At 35.5% G+C, this 15,834-nt stretch overlaps 1 protein-coding gene and 1 long non-coding RNA gene across 7 annotated transcripts in view; one reads left to right on the top strand and one right to left on the bottom strand.

Moving 5' to 3' along the window:
• Nucleotides 1–13,743, top strand: part of LOC147837253 (uncharacterized) — a 37,305-nt gene extending 23,562 nt beyond the window's left edge. For both annotated transcript variants that reach the window (XR_015479068.1, XR_015479069.1), the window contains exon 5: nucleotides 13,609–13,743. This is a non-coding gene — a long non-coding RNA (uncharacterized LOC147837253). The remainder of the gene's footprint in view (nucleotides 1–13,608) is intronic.
• zcchc2 (zinc finger, CCHC domain containing 2) overlaps nucleotides 1–15,834 on the bottom strand; it is a 45,452-nt gene that overhangs the window by 25,606 nt on the left and 4,012 nt on the right. For all 5 annotated transcript variants that reach the window (XR_015478973.1, XR_015478972.1, XM_087241435.1 and 2 more), the window contains exons 2-4: nucleotides 13,620–13,728; nucleotides 13,461–13,531; nucleotides 3,636–3,707 (exon numbers count right to left, since the gene is read on the bottom strand). Coding sequence is in view for 3 of the 5 variants with exons in the window: in XM_087241435.1 (XP_087097561.1) it covers nucleotides 3,636–3,707; nucleotides 13,461–13,531; nucleotides 13,620–13,728 (252 nt within the window). In the remaining 2 variants the exon portion in view is untranslated. The remainder of the gene's footprint in view (nucleotides 1–3,635; nucleotides 3,708–13,460; nucleotides 13,532–13,619; nucleotides 13,729–15,834) is intronic.

Genomic DNA, 15,834 nt, shown 5'->3' with positions numbered 1-15,834 from the left:
AAAGTCACCAAATATACTTAGGTGGCCTTTAATGTACCTGAGTGGTCCACATAAGTAAAGTCTAGTGTGGGAAGCACTGTGTTGCTTTTAACAAATACAAATATATATATATATATATATATATATATATATATATATATATATATATATATATATATATATATATATATATATATATATATATATATATATATATAAAAAAAATTCAGTAACTGGAATAAAGCAAAAAAAAATAAATAAATAAAATTTATTTATGATTTCCTTTAAATGGTTGAACACAAAAGGTGATATTTTGAAAAAAGAGCTGAAAACCTGGAACTACTGACATCCATACAGTGGTGGAAAGAGTACTGAAAAATCATACTTAAGTAAAAGTATGATTACTTGCTTAAAATGTAGTGCAAGTAGAGTAAAAGTATCTGTAAATATTACTCAAAGTATGAGTAAAGACCTTTCAAAAGTACTCAAGAGTAGTGAGTATTACGCTGTAAAAAGCAGACACGTTTACATGTAATTTGTGGATGTGTGCAAACATTGCATTGTAATGCACTCAGTTATTGCCCAGCAGCAGGCACACAACATCACAAGACGTTAATATTAGGTTAGATTGAGGTTGTGATGTCAGGTGACCAAAATTCAATGTCTAGCCAGCAACTAAGGACAACGTTTTTTGGATGTCCAAAAACGACGTCAAATGACGTTGATATTTGGTTGACTTGACGTTGTTAGAAAGTGACCAAAATCCTACGTCGAGCCAACATCTTAAAAACCAATGCCATATTGACGTCTGACATTTATTCATCAGGTATGGCAACTAAAAACCAACTTCTAACAGAAGATATAGTAGTAACGTCCACACAACGTCAAACTGTAACATCACTAGACGTTGATATTTGGTTAATTTTAGGTTGGATGTTGGACACTGATGTCAACCTGATTTTCATTTCCAAACAGAATGCAACATCCCCACAACATTGGGGTTCCAATAACAGTCTGATGTCATGTTGATGTCTTGTGCCTGCTGGGTGTTTAAGGCCATTTTAATCATCATACAGTAAACATCCGTCATCTTCTCATCAGTGACATGCATCTAAACAGTCTCTCAATAAATGCGTGTAAAGATTTTGAACATCTTATTTGTACACTTAATGCTTCCAAACTGTTTGCTGCAAGTATAAATCGCCCATGTCTTGAGGTAGTTCATTATGATGAGATATACCTTCTATATGTGATTTGATTGGACAGAAATCACTGGACTGATTTTTCTAATTCCCATAAACTAGAAAAAATAAAGTAGTGACTGCAGGTCGAAGAAAAAAAAAAGTGGAGGAAAAGTACCGATAATAGAGGTGTGAACCTACACTAGTCTCACGGTTCGGTTCAGTTACGATTATCATGCCATCGATTCGGTTCAATTCGATATCTCGGTGCATCACGGTGCATTGACGGTGCTTTTCATACACAGTTTTATATTTTCTTCACAGCAGCAGTTCTTGTATATGAATATATTTATATTTATATACTATTTGTTATACAATTTTTTCATTTAATACAAACAGTCAGATATTTAAACTGTACCTTTAAACAACACGAGCATTTAGCAAATAATATAAACAAATATAAATATCCAGCTCACTTTCTGATTCTTGTCTAGTTCTTTTACACCTCTTTGATTGGTCACACCCTCAACAAAACGGTTGCGATTGGCTCTTGCGCGCTGCACTCTTTAGATGAGTGACACTGATAGGCAACAGCGGTGATCACAGCAAAGTCAAAGCAAACGCGCGAATAGACATCCTGCGGCGCGATACGCGCGAATGGCGTGGCGCGAATTAAGCGTTTTGCGCGTTTGACGCACTTAATGCGCATTTTGCGTGAATCACTCGAGTTCGAAAATCTGAACTTCAGCGGACATTCGCGCCGCGTTAACCAATCAGGAGCTTGCTCTTGTGGAGGCGTGATTGTGGCGTATCGCCTGTTGTCGGTGTCCCAGGGGAAATCCCCCAGCAGACACCGACAAGAAGTTCATCAAACTGAGCTGGGCTCAGTCAGAAGCACCGCTGAAAACCTCCATCAGCCAGGTTCAGTTTCGAGCTGGATGCACTTCTGAAAGGATGTAGTGGATCCTGCATAAAGCACATAAACACTGTTATTTTCTTCATAAAATTCATGTTAGCCCTTTAGCTATGAAGCTAGAGTCACGGGGCAGACAGAAGCTCTGCCCATCACGCGAATCCGCATCTGTTCTGAAGTGAATTTGACGCGCGAATGAAGCGGGTTTGACGCGCGAATGAAGTGAGTAACCTCAAATGTTCATGCGGCTACTTATGTGCAAATAGCGCAATTTATCCGCGCGTTCCGCGTCTGGTGTGAACACAGCATTAGAGCGTTGTAAATACTCGCACTCGCCTCCCTCGTGACAGAGCACATATAAGGGTAAATGACGTCAGTAATAACCGGTTATGATTATTACTGAACCGAATTGTCCGTGTCTGCATCGCGGTGCACTGAAGAAACGATTAATTTTGACACCCCTAACCGATAATGCACTAAAATGTACTCAAGAGAAAGTAAAAGTACACATTTTCAAACCTACTTAGTAAATGAGAATTCCTGAGAAAAACTACTCAATTACAGGAATTTGAGTATTTTAATTTGTTACTTTACACCACTGCATCCATAGTAGTAAAAACAAATCCTATGGAGGTTTATGGTTTCTACCGTTCTTCAAAGCATCTTGTTTTGTGTTGAACAATAGAAAGAAAGTCAAACAGATTTGGAACAAGTGAATGGTGAGTAAACAATAACAGAATGTGGAGTTTTGGGTGAACTGTCCCTTTAAATTAATTCACCACAACTTCAGATCATAAAAAAAGTCTCAGCGCTAAAGTAAAAAGAAAAGCATTTAAACATGATAACTACTATATTTTTAAAATCAGTATCTGTATTAAAAAAATAACATTTAATAAATAAAATAAAACACGTGGGGCGTCTTGGTGGCGCAGTTGCTGGTTCAAGCCCCGGCTGGGTCAGATGGCATTTCTGTGTGGAGTTTGCATTTTCTCCCTGTGTTGGCGTGGGTTTCCTCCGGGTGCTCCGGTTTCCACCACAGTCCAAAGACATGCGTGTAGTGTAGTGTATGTGTGTGAAAGAGTGTGTATGGGTGTTTCTCAGTGTTGGGTTGCAGCTGGAAGGGCATCCACTAAGTAAAACATATGCTGGATAAGTTGGCGATTCATTCTGCTGTGGTGACCTTCGATTAATAAAGGGACTAAGCCGAAAAGAAAATGAATGTATGAATAAATAAAACACGTGGAAAAGACAAATGTGAAATTTTGCCAATGCAACTAACTGAAATAAACGTTACCTAAGATACTAAGATGACTAACATAGGCATAATAATAAGCCAAATAGGCATTTTTAACATATAAGATTACACAAAAAGCAGTATGCAGAACTCTAGTGCTCCATTCTGAGCACAGCCAGAGAGGGAAATGGAAACTGAAACAGATGGATAATGTCCTTTGCTGGTCTTGCCAGGTGGCATGTTGCCCAACTGGTGGGCACACCGGCAATTGTGCAACAGAACTAAACAACCACAAAACACAGCAAAAGACCCACATTTCCCTGCTCACCTTTAACAGAAAATCCTCCAACTCGCGATGACTTTTAGTGACAGCAGATGATGAAGAGTCTGACCATTTCACCTGCAAAAATAAGAGAAAAAACTTGGTGAGAACATGCCGGAATTGCTCTCATCTGACTCGACATAATGCATCTTTTAATTAGATTCCCTAGAGCTGATCATATTTCCCTCTGACATGACTAACTGCGCTTGTCCCCTTGCCACAAATGCCTTAACATGGATTTCTTCACGTTGCCCTCGGTCAAATATTCCAATTCTGTGGATTCCAGAAATGACATTACAGCAAGAGACAAACATGCAGTTCTATTAGCTCATTTTTGAAGTATAAAATGTGTTAAGTAAATAAAATATATCTGTGGAATTTTCCTTAAAAATCGGAACATGCCTGAAATATTTAAAAGCGGCCCAAATAAAGACAATGACATCAGCATGGGGCCTATGCCCAGAAACTGTTCTAAGCCAATCTGGGTCATTGCACTATTTCTTATGCTTTAGTATTTTAACCATTAAAGTTCACTTGCTTTAAAGGGATAGTTTACCCAAAAGTGACAATTTACTCACCCCTGTTCCAAACTTTTATGATTTGCTTTATTTTGTTGAACACAAAAGATGATATTAAAAAAAGAAAAAAAGAAGAAGCTAAAAATCTGTAGCCATTGACACCCATAGCATTTTTCTTACCAGTTTTGTGTTGAACAGAAGAAAGGAAGTCAAACAGCTTTAGAACAAGTGCATGGTGAGTAAGCTATGACAGAACGTTCAGTTTTGGGTGAACTGCCCCTTTAAATGAATCCACCACAACTTCAGCTCACACAATTAAAAAGTCTCAGTGCTAAAGTTAAACAAAAAAAAAAAAAAAGTATTTAAACATGATAACTAGCATATTTTTAAATAATAAAAAATGACAGTAAAGATATGTATAGTGTTACAGAAGGTTTCCATTTCAACTACATGCTGTTATTTTGAATGATCTATTCAAAAAACCTGGACAAAAATATTTATTATTTAAAATTAGCAACTTAAAAAATACAAATATTATGATAATTAACGTTGACAACACTAATAGCAGGGTTTTTGCAGGTTTCACCAGGTCAAATTTAATCTGTTAAAACTTTTTAAAACCATCAAGAATAAAATGTCAGACTTGTATAGGGCTAAATGGGCCAGCAGAAAAAAAATATGTACTTGTCCCATTAAGAAACAAATTCTAAGTAGTTATATATAATGTGTCATTATCAAGCAGACCCTAGTTGTATACAACTTGAATAAACGAAATGTCTGCATAACAGACTTTTAAAATATTATTTTAGTTATAAAACAGAGTTATAAATAGAGTTAGTTATAAATAAATGAAGTTATAATTTAGTTCTAAATAGAGTTTTATTGTTGGTGACTGGTTGTGTGTTGGATCGGTTGGGAAGCTTTACATTAACCAAGAAAAATTAAGAGCTGTTTAAAATGATTTAAGACCTACATGACGATATTTCTGTGAGTTTTTAATGCCTAAAATTTAGGTTTTTGAAACTTAATACTTTAAGACCCCGCAGTAACCCTCATTAATTATGGTAAACTTTGAGCACATCAGAATGACTTTTGAAGAATCACATGACGTTAAATTATGCTGAATTTTGTTCAGCGATCACATGCATAAACAGTGCTTTATTGTTTTTAAACAGATTTATTGTATTTAAAATTATCCCGCCGATTAAATGAAGGATTTAATAGAACATCTCGTGCTTAAAATGTGAAGATTCAGTAGCCAACACTGTTACTTAAAAACTCTGTTACACAGACTTAACAGTAAATGTGCCGTTATTTGTAACTTTTGGTGATTTCAAAATCAGAATCTGTCAGTGTGCTTATCATTCTCTCATCTTCAGTGCTTTGCATTTTCAGCTGTAGGTCTCCATCACCTGAAGGCAGAAAGCTTTGACTGAATTAACTGATATTACAGCTGATATCAACCAATTCATTCACATTTAGTTCTAGCGCAGTGCGTCAATCAGAAGAGCTTGAAGGCAGAGCAAGCATTGTACTGTAGAAAGTTGACATTATGACTGTTTTAAACTATTCCCGAGCGCTGCGGTACACATTTTAGGTGCAAAGATGCATTCTGCGTGAATGTCTCCTAAATCTGCGTATCTGAACATATTGCAGTGAAAATCAAAAGAACAATTTTATGCACTCGCACAAATTTTAAGGTCGCATAAATAAATTTTCGGGGCAAATGTGACCAAAACTTTCGCAATTTTGAGCCCTGGTAAAGCATTTAAAAAAGTTACTTAAAAATTTAAAAAATGTTAAAGTGTTTAAAATTTTTAATACTTCATAAGTCATACATATGTGTGTGTTTAAATAGTAATCAATGAGGATGTTGATTAATCAGAGATGGATTTATGAATTGATTTCTATTAAGTAGCATGATTATTATCAATTAATCAATCAATTTAAACAGAAATTAAAATTTCTAAATCATGCAACACTCAGTGAAAATTTCAGCTAATCAAATCAAGTGGACGTTGCACATTACCACTATGTTGTAAAAAACAAAGTGAGTTGAACATTTGTGTTAAATAAAAAAAAAACAACAACTAGAACTAACAACAGAAAAAAAATTACAGCAAAACTAATGTCTTTACCCATTTTCATGTTTGTAAATTTACAAAAAATTTAAGTAAAAAAGTACATTTTTAGTATTACGGAATACATATCCAAATAAATTACAGCCATAGAGCACATTTTGGCAAAAAAAAAAAAGACCCTGTAGGATGACGTCTGTAATTGCAGAAATAAATTCATCACAGACAACAGAGAAATGTTGGAGCGTTTATCTGGAAACTCCAATCCGCCTCTTTCAACACCCTGGTAGCCTATCGAGCAGAGTAAATATTTTAGCCTTAACAAGGGCTGGCATGCTGTTTCGTCTGCTTCTCCAGTGAATACTGATGTCTTAATCGTAGGGTTTGGCGAGACACAGGTGGTCAAGGTTCAGTGCTAAGCCTGGGAAAGGGTGGAGAATTGGTCCTCCAGTGATGCATGGGGATTTCTGATTGGAATGCAACTCGCATTAAGACGCTAAAAAGACTTCAGGACGGATGTGAGAAGGTAGCAGCTCAATTTTAGGCTAGAACACATTATGCTTTCCTTATTCTTCGTTCCTTCTTTCAATCAATCAACACTTGGCAAAATAACACCATATACCCAACAGGCCTGATGGTGCACAAATCAGTGTTTTAGGCTCTGTTCGCACTTGGTATCATGCAAAAATCACTTTTATAAAGGGTTTAAGCACAGTTGTGTGAATAAACCCAGAATCTACTGGTAAACATTAACTAATTCTATTTTTTTTATCACACTTATAAAAAAAAAATAGTCTGCAGAAAGACATTGATTGACATTCTCCCTTTGTACGTGTCATTGGAAAGCCCCGCCCATTAGTGATGATCTCTCTCTTATTAGCATAAACAGCCCTGAGTAAGAAGCAGCGTCTGCCATTAGAGTTTTAGCACCATTTCTGCTGAAGATAATAATAATAATAAAAATAAATTGTATTTATAGTGCGCTTTTCTCAGACCCAAAGTACTAACAGGCATACAAGGCAAACAAAGCACAACAATAAAAACAGTAAAAAAAAAAAATAAAAAAATAATATATATATATATATATATATATATATATATATATATATATATATATATATATATATATATATATATATATATATATATATATATATATCACAATAAAACAATGAACGATTCAATACAATCGTATTGGATGATAAAATTAACAAAAATAATCTAAGTTAAAAGCAACGGTAAAAAGGGCTGATGGGTAGGCCATTCCATAACTTGGGGGCACTGTACGAAAAAGCACGACCACCCATAGTCTCAAATAATTTTGACCATGGACTATTAGTCCATAGATAATTTCAAAACAAGGACTGGGAGCACAAGCTCATATAAATTTAAAGCAACAGTCACCAAAACGGCACAAATCCTAAAAGGGGCCATTTCAAAGAGTTATAAACAGTTATTTGTGTGGTGATTTGAGCTGAAACGTCACATTCACACTCTAGAGACATCAGAGACTTATTTTACATCTTGTAAGGGCCATAATAGGTCCACTTTAAGATACATTTTTGACAATCTGATTACAAGTGGACAACATTAGGTAGAAGTTTTGAACTTTCGAATACTTCTGAGGTCGGTGAAAACGCATTCCATTTGATTGCTCTAACAGTGTGAATGTAAATGTGGTTAAATCCGCCTCTCCAACCAACAGCTGGAGAGGTTGAATTAAACTGCTTTTTGTTATTCTTAGATTTTGTATTAGGCAAAGAAAAGTTCTTAAAGGGCACCTATGAGGAAAATAATTTTTGGTAAGCTGTTTGGACAGAACTGTGTGTAGGTATAGGCCCAATCCCAATTCTATTTGTGTACCCCTGTGTGAAGGGGAAGGGCTTCAAAATTTACCCCTATGAAATGGTACAGCACTACAACACCCTCACAGGTCATCATATGTCATCGCGAGCTCTTACTTCATACCAGTTTGACGAGCATGACTGCTGTAGTTATTCCAGTTGTGTTATTTTTTGGTATTAATTTTTAGGAAATCACTGAAAACATATGTTATCATAACGATATAATGTGGCATTTACACTGTGGCCATATTCATTATGTAAACACAAGAAAACAACATGAACATTATAGCAGACACTGTAAAAAGCTCATTCTCAGCCACTAGACTTTTCTGACAGGGTATTCAAGTGTCATCGAGTCACAGAATGTTGTGGGACTGCTATACAGTAGTTATTATTTATTTTATTTTTTTTAGCTGTTTTTCTTTTAAGCATGACGGTAAAACACGAATGCTGTTATGATTGTATTAAAATAAATGCTTGTTTGTTGTGAAAATTCATAATAATGTAAAAAAAAATACTGATTTGTGCATCTCCTTACTGCGGTGTGCAGCCATGCTGTCGTTGAGGCTTGTGTATTTTGGGAAATTTTTGTACCCCTTGATTTCAAGTATGGTCCTAAAAAAATCTCTATATAGCCCTACTCCTTAGCCCTATGTCTTCAAACTAAAGAGAATTGGGACACCCCTACCCCTTCAAGTGAACACGCAAAATGAGGGGTAGGGGTAAGAGCTAAGGAGTAGAACTGGGATTGGGCCATAGTGTGTCCACTGACATATTGGGGTGATATAAAGGCCAATAAGTGTCTTAATTAATTTCCTGATGTTAAAATAGGATCCAAATCCCTCCCGTTTTAAGGCCCACTGCAATGTGGTTTACAAGCAATCTTTATAGAACCACTTGTTTGGCAAATAATGTAAGTCTCAAAAATTAATAATAATGATAAAAATAATAATAAAATATTACTTTACAAACTGTATTGTACTTGAAACATAAACATTTGCATATTATTCAATATTACTAAAATCAAAAAAAAAAAAAAATATATATATATATATATATATATATATATATATATATATATATATATATATATATATATATATATATATATATATATATATATATTTACACACATCTACTTAAGTAAATAATTTGATTAAATAATAGGCTAAAAAATCTGTGGATTTCTGCGTGCACAGATTCCTGTTCATCACAATACTAACAAACAATGGACTGTCAAAGTGAATGTGTTGACCAAACAGACCATTTACTCAACCTAAAAATGCCAAAATGACTCATTCGTCACTTATCGAAGACATCCGACTATTGCAGTACAGTCTAAAAAAAAAACATGTCATTTGCAAAACACTGCAAGATCATCATCATCATCCTCATCATCAATCAAAAGAGATTTTTTGCTGCTTGTTCAAACAACTTATTTAAAACAAGCTGAATCATTATTGTTTTATTTTATGTTTCAGGTTCTTTTTGGGGGGATAACTTGATTGTTTTACGTTCAATCAACTTCAATTTGTAAAAACAGCTTAATCGGTTTGTGTTGGGACAACATGAAGAAATTGTGTGGAAGCCAGCATTTTTTTTTTAGTGTTGCTTCAGATTTTCCTTGGTACACAGCAATCCATTTTAAAAAGCTTATTCATCAGACCGTGACCCATATTTTGTGATAAAGCCGAATTGCAAAATTCCCAAGCAATTTTCACCCCGCAAAATTACACGATACATTAGGCAACAGAAAAGAAAAGCACTTCTCTCGGTCAGGCCACTCTCACTCACTCCCTCTCCTCGACTGTTTTGGCACTAGTCCATACTCTCACTGCGAGTCCAGCCAAAGCCTCTTTGGTGAGGCTGTCAACTCTGTATCAACAACCGGATGTTTACAGCTCAGGCTTTGCATGTTTCCTCACTTGTCCCGGAGAGACACAATCTCATGTACAGCACTGAGAGTGTAGCTCAGCCTTCATGATGAGGTTTGGAGCCGTAGAGGCTGAAGGCACGTTCTTTTTAAAGCCTTTTTAACACCATGAATAATGCAAAGCATGCAAGCGAATCTAAAACAACAGCTTCAACCGAGACATTAACTGTGATTAACTGTGAATCGATTCACGCCGGGCCTACACAACATTAAATGTCCTTTACCACGTGAGCACAAATAAAACAAAGCGTTTTATCAAAGTCAAACTTTTCGCTGCGTGAAATGTGATGTTCAGTGAGAAAGAAAGTAGCGCAGGATTTGATTTTATCTATTGGGAACTGATTGAATTGTGAAACGTGGGTGTTAACATCCCATAATGGAGCCAGCCGGGTTCCTCGTTGGAATAACATGCTCAACAACACCAAGGAGAATATTAGGGGTGGGTGGAATGACCAAAATTCTGTTTTACGGTACGTGATGCGTAATTTAATTTCATGATAACTGTTTATTTCAGGATGTAGTTTATTTAAATACATAGTTATTCCATAAAGTCAACAAAAAATTATAATAAATAAACGTAAACACCTCAGAACAGTTTTTTTTTTAAATTGAACTTAAAAACATGAATATATTTAAAATATAGTAGAGATCTCCAATATTAGATTTTTGACCATATTTTCAAACTGTTTTTGGCTGAGGTGATGCCGACCTTTTCTGTTTGTGTGCTTGAGAAATTAATATACAGTTTAATTTAGGACTGAGATTTTAATTTCCCTTAAGTGTTAGCTTCTCACAATAAACTCAAATCAGACTTGTAGTTTTACGACCCCAATTGATACTTTGTTGCTATATAGAACTAACACTTTCTTTCATTTTAATTAGTGTAACACAGCAGCCCAGTTTTTTGATTTCTCAATTTTTGAATCTGCCACTATGCTGACACACAGGCATTTTGCAGCTCCGTCCTCTGTCGAAAAAAGCTCAATCTTATTTGAATTTAAAGGGTCACTCACCAAAATAGCACAATTAGGATTGAAAGGGCAGTTTCAAAGAGTTATAAAGCATTATTTGTGTGGTATTATGAGCTGAAGCTTGACTCGAAAGACACAAGAGACTGCTTTTACATCTTGTAAAAAGGGGCACCTTTATATTAAGCCCATATCTTTAAAATTTGGAAATCAATTTTACCCCAGTTTCAATGGAATTTCTGTGCTAGCCTGCTGCTAATGACGGTGCCTACGTTTAAACAGACTTTCGTCTCTTTTTACACTTTAACAACCAAATTATTGCTTAAGTCTATTTAACTGATTATATTTGAAGTACATTACATCATCAAATCAATGCTGTAAAAGAAATTTAAAATAGTCACATAAAGCTTTTACCGGAAGTTCATCATTGGTGGAAAAACACGAGCTGTGCATAGAGCCCATACTGATGTAGCTCTTGCACATACATGCAAGCTACTCACACACTCATCTATATATCAAGGTATACATGATTAAACAGAAGTATATTAATGTTGACAATTTATTCTGCAGAAACAATATACCATCATACTGCCCAGTCCTAATATATAATATTTTTAATATGATGTTAAATTTAATAACTTCCATAGTGGTTTAAGCTACAACCTTTTCTACATCAGCTAATAAATATTTTCATTCTATGATAAAAAAACACAATACAAAGTAATGATTATATGGAGAATAATTTAACCAAATGATACTTAATATCTGAAAATACTGCACACTTATAGACAGCTGTGTCAAATAGCAAAACAGAATTTACCCATGACCAAAATTACCACATTTTAATTCATTAGTGCACATCTGTTAACACAGATTCTGAAATCTACCAACAGCTAAGTTAATAATCAAACTTTCCATTTTGCGAATTCCATGATTACTGAATTTAAAGAGCCCCTATTATATATTAAAAAGGATCATATTTAGATTTTAAGAGTCTCCAACAACAGGCTGATATGCATGCAAGGTCAAAAAACACTTTCATTGTCTTATAGTATGCATTTATTTTTACCTAAATACCCAGCGACTTCCATATGATTCTTTTAGCGATTCATTTGTTCCCAAACCCCTCCTTAGCGGGAAGCTAATCTGCGCTGATTGGACGGATGACAGCCTGTTTCAATTGGTCGATACTGACAGCGTTCAGCGCGAGAGAGAGTGAAATGTCCAGCATGACTTATCAACAATATTCAAGTATTCAGAGTGCATAGTGTATGTGTGAGCATACCTGCCAACACTCCTGTTTCATTTTGGTATGGTCTGTGAAACCCCTGGGTCGCAAGCATTGGTATAGGATCCGATCGCAGCCGCCACCCAAAACACGCTTCATAGTAGTTACTAACACCAAAGTCCACAGTATACGGTTCTCAACCGTGTTATTCAGACATCTCCCACCCTGAATCTAACCCAACCGGTCTCCCGGATTTTCAGGGACAGATGTTGGCAGGTATGTGTGAGACCGAATGCAGTTTAACACCAGCATATTGCTCTATTCTTAACAATAAGTAAAACAGTGATACACATTCAGTATTAATCCACACATACATAATAATGCGGAGGTATTTTTGCAAAAATAAACCTCAACCACTGACTCTCACAATTTCATCTTTCGGTAGAGAAAATAACAATTATTTTCCCACACACTTCCAATAATATCCGGCTGAGCACAGAGTCTTCATGACTTGATTCAACCGGGATCTGCTACAGTGTTTGTCTTTCTCTTTTGCTTTGCTACTGTGCTAGTTGGGGGAGGTTGCAGGTTTCAATTTTCCTGGGTTTGCTCAAACAACAATTGGGCGGGGGTTAAGTTTTGCATCCGCGTCACGCTGAAACAGCTAAAGACTCATTATCAAGACAATTCATTTGAAACACTGAGTCGACTTTTATATAAATGAATCAATAGTTTAAAAACGGTGCACTTTAAGATTTAGGACTGGATATTTCACTTCACTTAGAGCGGTGTTACACACTACATGGAAGGTCATTCTCAAAACCCATAATAGAGGCTTTTTAATACAAAATCAAGCAAATGTTGTGTTCACATTTTTTTAATTGATGCAAATTTCCTGCATATATCTGACAGATGAGACACGGTACAAGTTCACGCCGTACCACAGAGTGCCATCCCCATAGATTTAGATTCAAAAACACAGTATTTAAACATAAAAATTCACCACATAATCAATCATTTTAGCCAGCTAAATTCTGGAAAGACAATAACAATAACAGTGTAGTAATACGTAATAATAGTGGAGAGTTTGGTTTTGTATTACAGCTCAACTTCCCATGCTTCCTGAAAAGACTCCCTAACTGGCAAGCCAAACAAATACAGGTACACATCATTCTAAATCATTTCCCACAATCCTGAAGCTCTCTAAGCTTCTTTTATAAACCGTCAGTGTTGAAACTGTCTCGGAGGGGTTTTAAACTTACCTCGAAACTGTAATGCCTGCCATCTCCTCCCACAGAAATCTCCTTCAAAATGATCTTCTCAATGTGCACCACTGCAACATCAAAAGGACACCATCATTATAATTCTGCAACAGTTTTTGTATCAGTGTGTCTTTGTGCTGAAATATAGAGGTGTGATACCTTCACGCTGTGATGTGCTGCTGAGGTGTGGGTTTGCATTGCTGCAAAGAGTCCAGTCTCCATCATCCTCACGGTGAGGACAGAGAAACCCCGGTCTGGAAAACTGGCTCTGTGACAGTGGGGGAAAAAAAATAAGTTATTAAAAAGGTGAGTATAAATATACATTTTTAACTAGACAAACTTTAGGTTTATTATTATAAATATCAACTAAAATCATCAAAAATTATTTAACAAAAGAATGCACATCAATCTCAACTGGGTGCTCAGCCAAACACAAAAAATGCAAATATATATGAAAAGGCGGCAACACTTAAAGCTCCAACAGTCTCACATTTATTCACTTAAATGCTATCGTAGCGTGTAACATTTCTTAATCAGACCTTCCCCAGACCAGTCAAAACTGTTTAGTTTATATTTTAGATCATTTAGAGATGTTAGAGATATAATAAAAAAGATATTTATAATATAATATAAAAGATATTTTAAGAAGCTTAACTGTTTAAAACAAACTTAGTTTTTTTCATTTTAAGGTTTAAAATGTCAAAATTAAAGATTATTAAACTTAATATGTTGCTTTTGAACTTTTTTTAATTATACTCTTATATATAAATAATACCCTGATTTATGGTTTTATTTAGTTATAAGGAAAACGTCAAATGGAATCTAAAAACATTTAGTTTTTATCCGATTAATCAAAGAAAAAAAAGAAATCGGCAAATATATTGATTATCAAAATTATTGTTAGTTGCAGCCCTACTTTAAACTAAATACTTCTGTAAATTTATGTCTTCTTACACAGAATATCATGTTTTATATATCATACATATCACACAATAGATTTCATAATAGCATTCAAATAAGCAGTGACAAACTAGCATCAATACATTCTTTATTATTAAAGAATTTATAATAATAAAAACTAAAATACATCCCATGTTGTCATGGTCATGTGTTTATTAATCCGTTGAATCAAATAAAAGCAGTTTAATCTTCGGTTTATCCTACAAGGATTTACCATAGGCTGCGTCCAAAATCGCCTAGTAGTCGGCACGTACTGCATTTAAATTTAAATGTACTACTCGGCCGTTAGAAAAGTATGTTCTATACAGTATGAATGTGAGCAGTACGAATGGAACTCGGATGTACTACATCCGCCATTTTGTCATGATAACATGACCTTCCACCCATGTCAGCTGCACAGATTCACTCCCATTCATGAATTTTTCTCTCGGTGCATCATGGAATAGCGCATCGGACGCACACTTTAAAATCTTGCCGGAAGTAGTAGGTCATACGGGTACTTCTCGCATACTATTATTCGAATTCTAAAAACTTCAGACATAAGCTGCGTCCCAAATCGCATACTTATGCACTATTCTACGCCATTTTGTAGTATAAATAGTGTAAGTAGTGTGTTCACACTGAAAACTCTAAAAACATTAAGTGCACTTTAATTACCCGGATGATGCACTCATTCAGCCGCTAAAATGAAGTGTGTAATGATGGACACTTCACGCACTCAACAACCGCAGGTTTGCTTACGTAGCGGAAGGGGCGGAGCTATCGGACGCACATGTTGAATAACTTTATTTATTTTGGATGGTGAGAGCAAAATTCTCCTACGAGAGTGATTATAGCGCCTCCCGATGGTGAATGCGGCAATACTCACGGCAGGTATTTGATCATTCGGTCGTTTATTTCACTGATTTGGCAACCGTCAAACGTCATCAGGGAAACGGTTTGAATTTCCGCTTAGTAAAAAAACATTAGTGTGCCATTTGGGACAACACTACATACATATACTATCCTGTTGAGTGTGTAAGTGCACAAGTACATAGTGCTTGAGTGCATAGTGTATAGTGTGCCATTTGGGACGCAGCTATACTACTCAACACGCATACTGTTTTTAGCATACTACATAGTACATACTACATACTTATGCACTATTCAATGACATTTTGTAGTATAAATAATGTAAGTAGTGCGTTCACACTGAAAACTCTAAAAATAAGTAAGTCGCTTTGGATAAAAGCGCCTGCTAAATGACTAAATGTAAATGTAAAATGTGAGAATAATAAGTGCACTTTAATTACCCGGATGATGCACTCGTTGAACCGATAAAATGAAATGTGGAATGATGAATACTTCGCGCACACAACGACCGCAGCTTTGCTCATGAAGCAGAAGGGGCGGAACTATCGGGCGCTGATGTTGG

The sequence above is a fragment of the Danio rerio genome, chromosome 2 (assembly GCF_052040795.2).
Source record: "Danio rerio strain M-AB ecotype USA chromosome 2, GRCz13ab, whole genome shotgun sequence".
NCBI lineage: Eukaryota > Metazoa > Chordata > Actinopteri > Cypriniformes > Danionidae > Danio > Danio rerio.
This window is presented reverse-complemented; position numbering and strand designations above follow the sequence as displayed.